Here is a 7,710-nt window from a genome sequence, read left to right on the forward strand (position 1 = left end):
AGAAGGAGCAGCTTGAGCTGGACACTGAGATAGCTGCCACTTCTGCTAAGTTAGCAGTGCTACAGGTTGGTAGTAGCGTCCATTCAAGACAATCTGATGGAATGGCTTCCTATATCAGGAAAGGGGCTCGATCTAAGCTCCCACCCACCTCTCTCAATCCACAGGCCTCAGTATTTCTGCCTCTGCCCTCACAGCAACATGCATCTCTACCACTACAAAGCAATGCTTCACCATTAGCCAAGCCATCTATCTTGCCAAAGCCAACTGTCATTCAAAGCTTTCAACCCCTGCATGACCAACATCAGACAGCAGGTCTCTACAATTTGCTGCAACAACAGAATGATATAACAGCTCTCCTTGTTAAAATGCAAACTTTACAACTGCTGCCGCGCCGAGAAATTCCAATTTATGATGGAGATCCTCTAAGGTTCAACACATTTATGAAGGCGTTTGAACACTGTGTGGAGGCAAAGACCAGCTGTAAAGGAGACTGTTTGTACTATCTTGAGCAATTTACTAGGGGGCAGCCAAGGGATATTGTGCGCAGCTGCCTTCATATGACTGCAGATAAAGGATTCACTGTTGCCAAAAAATTGCTCAAGGAGCACTTTGGAAATGAGTTTAAGATAACAGATGCCTACATGGAAAAGGTTACAGGATGGCCAAGTATCAAAGCTGAGGACCCCAAAGCGCTCAAAGCTTATGGACTCTTCCTCCGTGAGTGTTCCAACGCTATGGATGATCTTCAGTACTTAGAGGAACTTAACATGCCAGCAAACATAAAGATTCTGAGTCAAAAGCTTCCGTATAAACTCAGAGACAAGTGGAGAGCAAGGGCATGTGACATACTGGAGAAAACTGGGCGAAGAGCACGATTCTTAGACATTGTGGAGTACATCGAGCGCCAGGTCAGAATCATTTCAGATCCAGTCTTTGGTGACATACAGGACAATTTACCTGTTATCAAGGGAGCTACAAAAGCAAACAAGTTACAAGTAAAACCTCAGTTTGGAAGAAACAGCTTTGCAACACAGGTGATCATTGAGGATGGATACAGCAAACCAGATAGTAAAGAGAAGGAAAAGGCTCACAACAAAGTGACATCCTTTACCAAGACTGATTCTATTTCCTGCCTGTATTGTGCTGCTGGTAATCATGTTTTGGAACAATGTTTTAAACTGGGAAAAAAGACACACAGGGAGAAACTGGACTATCTAAAGGAGAAAGGTCTGTGTTTCAGTTGCTTTTGCACAGGACACTTGAGTAAGAATTGCGACAGGCGCATCATTTGCAACAAGTGTAACCGAACGCACCCCAGTGTTTTGCACATAGGTGAGAAGGAAAGGGTTTTTCCAAAGAATCAGAAGGATGGTGAGCAGAAAATTACTGAGCAGTCAAATACTTCCGACAGCTGTACAACATCCTCCGCTTGTTGTCTTACAGGGGCTGGCCACTGCAATGGAATTCTTCCCATTTTGCCTGTTAAGGTGAAGTGCTTAAAAGGAAACAAGGTTATTGAAACCTATGCTTTTCTGGACCCAGGGAGTACAGGAACTTTCTGCACCAAGAAGCTTATTGACAAGTTGAACATGGAAGGACGCAAATGCAAAATTCATATCCGCACCTTGGGCCATAATAACGCAGTAGAAAGCTCCGTTGTTGACGGTCTGGAAATTTCAGGAGTTTCTGGTGAGTGCTTCTATCCACTTTCCAAAGTGTGTACCCAGAAAGAGATGCCTGTCTCTACAGCCAACATAATCAGCGAAAGGGAGCTGAGAAAATGGCCTTATTTAGAGGATGTAAAGATTCCCCATATAAATGCTGATGTTGACTTATTAATTGGCACAAACGCCTCCAAGTTGATGGAGCCTTGGGAGGTGATTAACAGTCGTGAAGGTGAAGGACCCTACGCGATCAGAACCCTACTGGGATGGGTAATAAATGGTCCGTTACGGGGAAGTAGCGACTGTGGAAGTGACCACCCTTTAGTTTATGCCAACAGAATTGCCATTGACAGAATTGAAGAACTGTTAACCAGCCAGTACAACTACGACTTCAATGAGCAAGCTTCTGCAGAACAGGAAGAAATGTCAAAGGAAGAAAAGAAGTTTGTGGAGATAATGGAAAGCTCTGCTCAGTTTAAAAATGGACATTACACGTTTCAAATGCCTTTCAAAGTGAAAGATGTTTCGATGCCGAACAACCTCAGCGTTGCCATGCAACGTGTTCATGGTCTAAAAAGAAGACTTCAAAAAGACGCAAGCTTTCATGAAGAGTACAACAACTTTCTTGCTGATGTTATTAGCAATGGCTATGCCGAAGAAGTGCCGCAGCATCAGTTGGAAACGCCAACAGGGAAGGTGTGGTATATCCCGCACCACGGCGTGTACCATCCACGGAAAAGAAAGCTACGAGTGGTGTTTGACTGTGGAGCAGAGTACAAAGGGATCTCGCTCAACAGTCAGCTTTTACAAGGACCGAACCTCACCAACTCGTTAGTTGGAGTTCTTATGAGGTTCAGACAGGAACAAGTGGCAATAATGGCGGACATAAAGGCTATGTTCCACCAGGTTCAGGTGGCAGAGAAACACCGGGACTACTTAAGATTCTTATGGTGGCCTCAAGGTAATCTGGAGCAAGGTCTTGTAGAGCATCGCATGACTGTCCATTTATTTGGAGCGGTTTCATCACCAAGTGTCGCCTGCCTTGCTCTTAGAAAAACCGCTGAAGACAATCAGGCTAACTTTCCAACAGAAGTGATTGAAACGGTCAACCGAAACTTCTATATGGATGACCTACTGAAGAGTCTGCCCTCTGAAGAGGATGCAGTCACCATGGTTAAGAACCTTATAGCCATTTGCAGCAGAGGAGGGTTTACCCTCACTCAATGGATTAGTAATAGTCGAGAAGTGCTTCAAAGCCTCCCAGAGGATCTCAAGTCCAAGAACCTGCATGAGCTTGATCTGGACAGGGATAAGCTGCCATTGGACAGAGCTTTGGGTTTGCAGTGGTGTATCGAGACGGATACTTTCAAATTCAAGCTGAAAGTCAAGAAGAAGCCGGCAACCAAGCGAGGCATGCTATCCATCATCAGTTCCGTCTACGATCCATTGGGGTTCCTGGCACCTCTTGTTCTCCCGGCCAAGCTGCTGTTGCAGGGGTTATGCAGGACGAAGTGTGATTGGGACGATCCAATACCTCCAGCTTTCCAGCAAAAGTGGAACAAATGGCTGACAGATCTTGAGAAGGTGGCATATTTTAAGATCCACAGATGTGTGAAGCCTGCAGGATTTGGAAGGACTGTCAGCGCCCAATTGCATCACTTCGCCGACGCGAGCGAGAATGGCTATGGTACGGCTACTTACCTGAGGATGCAGAACATGGAGGAGAGGGTTCATGTTGCTTTCTTATTTGGCAAAGCCCGAGTGGCCCCCCTGAAGACTGTCACCATTCCCCGTTTAGAGCTCACCGCTGCCGTTGTTGCAGTACGAGTGGACAAGATGCTTCAATCGGAGCTCCAGTTTCCACTAAAGAAGACTTGCTTTTGGACTGACAGCACATCAGTTCTTAAGTACATAAAGAATGAGGACCGAAGATTTCAAACCTTTGTAGCAAACAGGGTAACCACCATCAGGGTCAACTCGGAAATTGAGCAGTGGAGATACGTTCCCACATCCCTGAACCCTGCAGACGATGCTTCACGTGGATTGAAGGCAGAAGATCTTGTGAAGCAAAGATGGATAGAAGGCCCGAAATTCCTGCGAGAACCTGAAGAAATGTGGCCAACATTTCCTGTGGATACAAGTGTCACTGCCGACGACCCAGAAGTAAAGAGAAGTCTAACGGTCAATGCGATACTTGTTGACATCAACGCAACATCGCAACTGATGTGCCATTTCTCTGATTGGCAAAGATTGAAAGTTGCAGTTGCGTGGCTCATTAAGCTGAAAGGAACTCTGCTCAAACTGAAAGAAAAAAGAAAAGAGTTGGAGCGTGAAAATATCAGTGCTATTGGAACAGCAAGGTTGGATGTGCAAAAGCAGATGCAAGCTTTCTCAACATCGCTTGGGAATCAGAAGGTGACGCTGGAAGATCTCTTGGAGGCTGAGACCTCCATAATCGCTTTTTGCCAGCAAGAGAGATTCCCCACTGAATTTGCTGCGCTAACCTCTGGCAAGCCACAAGTGCCTAGAAGTAGCAGCCTCCTCAAATTGGATCCGGTTCTAGAAGGAAGACTTCTACGAGTTGGGGGACGGCTGAAAAAGGCAGCAATCCCTGAGGACATTAAACACCCCCTCATCTTGTCAAAGGACCAACATATTTCCGATCTTATCCTCCGTCATGTCCATTTACAGCTTGGACATGGAGGTAGAAATCATGTTCTTTCCGCTACAAGGAGAAAATACTGGATCACAAGTGGACCTACTGCGGTGAGGAAGATCATATCAAGATGCCTCATTTGCAAGCTTCATAGTGGAAAACCTGGTGAGCAAAAAATGGCAGACCTGCCAGAGGAGAGAGTGGTTCCTGATCTACCGCCGTTCACTAACGTTGGCGTAGATTACTTTGGGCCAGTTGACGTTAAAAGAGGGCGTAGCATCGTGAAAAGATATGGAGTAGTATTCACTTGCATGACAAGCAGGGCCGTGCACCTGGAAGTGGCCTATTCTCTTGACACAGACTCGTGCATCAACGCGTTGCGAAGGTTCATCTGTCGAAGAGGACAAATCTCGCACTTGAGATCTGACAATGGCACCAACTTTGTGGGTGCAGAAAGGGAGTTGCGAGAAGCCTTGGCCTCTTTGAATCATGACCGCATTGAAAGAGCCTTGTCCAAAAAGGGAATCAAGTGGAGCTTTAACCCTCCAACTGGGTCACATCACGGTGGCGCATGGGAGCGCATGATACGGATGATCAGGAAGATCTTGTGCTCTGTGCTCCGTCAGCAAACCTTGGATGATGAAGGGTTCCATACCGTGCTCTGTGAGGCTGAAGCTATGCTTAACGATCGCCCCATCACAAGACTGTCAGAGGATCCCAATGATCTTGAGGCGTTGACGCCAAACCATCTGCTACTCCTCAAAGGAAAACCAGTTCTCCCACCAGGACTGTTCAACAAAGGGGATGTTTATGCAAGGAGAAGGTGGAAACAAACCCAGTACATTTCGGATCTCTTTTGGAAGAGGTGGATCCGCGAGTACTTACCGCTTTTACAGGAGCGTCAAAAATGGAACCAGGAGAAGAGGAGTTTTGTTCCTGGAGACCTGGTCATGGTTGCGGACTCCACAGCACCACGTGGGTCATGGATGCTAGGAAGAGTCCTGGAAACCTTCCCTGATAAGAGAGGTCTGGTACGTGTGGTTCGTTTGAAGACCAAGACAAACATCATTGAACGACCCATAACTAAATTATGCTTGCTTAATGAAGCTAAAGAGTAATTGGTTCCCATGGGGTATATTTTCGGTATTTATGGCTCTTTTGAATTTGGTGTAATTGCACTGGCAGACGCAATTAGGGGCTGGAGTGTATGAGCCATATTCATTCTGTATTATTTTATGTAATTTTGTCCTGTGCCACTAGGGGGCTGTATGTGCTTTGTGGCTCAGCTGATCTCGGGTCAGCCGGTTAGGCCATTTAACTTGGAGGAAACTCAGACACAGGTGTTGCTGATTTGGGAAGCAAACAGTTTTCGAATGTGCCTAGTGTCTTGCCTTTGTGGTGATCAATACGGTTTGTTGTTTTTGTATGTATGTATTATGAGTTAAGATATTGCCGCTGTATTATATATGGAGGAAAATAAACTTACTAGATAATAGTAACATAACTGAACTCTGCGTTTGATTTATGTAAGACAGCACGGGCACACGTCTAAACTTAATTCGTTGTATTAGCAACCAGTACTAGACTTCGTTTAGGACTTAGTCAGTACACACAATATAAAATCAGGCCTGTTCCTCTCTCGATCTCCACTGTCGTCGCTCCTCCTTTTATGCTTCCGCTTATGTCGCTCATCAGTAATCACGCCACCGGCCTCGCGCCGCTCTCTCACGGCCCTCGTCCTCGTCCTGCTCGCCACAACTACAGTACCTTGGTAGTCCGGTGCCTTCGCGTTGTTATCACCCTCTTCCATCTGATCTTGCACACAACACAACTCGCTGTCGCCAAATCGTCAGTGGAACCAGACGATAGGCTTAAATGTTTCCCGGCTTGACTGTTAAAAGCAGACGATTGGCTTTCCAGCGGGAGGGGCGGGACATGTGCATACAACCGCCATATTTGGTGTTACAGGTTTTCCCTATATAGTTGTATTGAGGATTGAGGAAGTGGCATGTCTCTATATAAATTGTCTCTGGGTTTACTCACACAGCTCTTTACCAGCTGGCCTCCGTTACTCTCGTTTTTTTTTTACTCTCAAAGTGGCAAAACCCATTGACTTCCATTTTAATGAATCAACAAGGACCAGGTTTCAGCTAAAAATCTTCTTTACTGTTCTACTGAAGAAACAAAAAATCAGATGACCTGAGGGTTAATAGATCAACAGTAAATTCTCGTTTTTGGATGAACTATCCCTTTAAAAAAACTTTTTTATGTTTTATGTTACCCGAGGTAAATAGCGTTCGTCAGCTCCAGTTTGTATCCAGCCTCTCACGGAGATTTCAGATGCCCCAACACCTGTGAAGAGACGACTCAACGCCGGCGATATTTTATGCCCTAAATTAATACATGATTAACTAACTGTATTTTTCTATGTACATTTGTGAAATGCACTTTCTGTAAAGCTGCTTTGAAACAATATGTATTGTGAAAAGCGCTATACAAATAAATTTGAATTGAATGTTGCTGGGTTTACATGTAAACCAGTAATGCGGGATATTTCAATGAACTGATTTGTGTCAGCGTATTGCTGTGTATGAAAACATACTGTAAATATCCAATCCAAAAACCAAAATGGTTCTTTAATGAAAACAAACTAAGGTAATCCACAACGACAAAGAGAAAGTAACAGCGTGTGTAACATGCACACAAACAACAACTGACGAACACAGAGTGAAGGTGAGGAACTTTGGGTAAGTTTCCGTTTGAGTTTTCCACGTAGAGACGACACAATTGTCAAAACGATCCCCATTAACATGGATCCACGAAAATCACTGTATTCTGCTGCCAGGCCATTAGATGGCGATGAAACACTGTAGACTGAACACGTAATACGCGTGTGCATCACGTCATCGTCTTCAGAGATTAGCTTTTTTGTTGTTTACGTTTGCCCTTTTCAAATATTTGCGCTTTGAAACACGTTTTCAAAAGTTTCAGTTCAGGCACCCAAAACACTGTTGTCGTGTACACCAACCGCCAAAACACATTAAAAGGTATACGTTTTTAGTTGAAAATGGTGTCGTGTAAACAGACCCATAAATACACCGTGATAATGAGGAGATGATGAACAGGTGTGATGATCTGATGAGTGTCCATGGCAACTGATTAGTGGTGGAAAAATCAAACAGTCCATGAAAGAGAAACTAAAGATGAATAAGTCCAGATAACTGTGAGAGTAAGTACGGCAGTGGTAGCTGATTTTAACCCTGGTTGTATTGAAACAGCCGTTGTCATGACACTCGTTAACGGTAGATGATCTCTGCGTTGCGTCTCTCACTCAGTCTGCAACTCAAGCGAACCTAGAATTTGTGAAATAGTGGAACAAACAATGGCAAA

General features: G+C 44.8%; 1 protein-coding gene across 1 annotated transcript; it reads left to right on the forward strand.

Moving 5' to 3' along the window:
* Positions 1–301: 301 nt before the first annotated feature.
* On the forward strand, positions 302–5,544 carry LOC130100367 (uncharacterized). Its single transcript, XM_056265800.1, has one exon. The coding sequence runs from the start codon at positions 366–368 to the stop codon at positions 5,436–5,438; it is 5,073 nt and encodes a 1,690-aa protein (XP_056121775.1). The 5' UTR covers positions 302–365; the 3' UTR covers positions 5,439–5,544.
* Positions 5,545–7,710: the final 2,166 nt, after the last annotated feature.

Source organism: Rhinichthys klamathensis, unplaced genomic scaffold (genome assembly GCF_029890125.1).
Source record: "Rhinichthys klamathensis goyatoka isolate OS25496 unplaced genomic scaffold, OSU_Roscu_1.1 h1tg000011l_1, whole genome shotgun sequence".
Taxonomy (NCBI): Eukaryota; Metazoa; Chordata; class Actinopteri; order Cypriniformes; family Leuciscidae; genus Rhinichthys; species Rhinichthys klamathensis.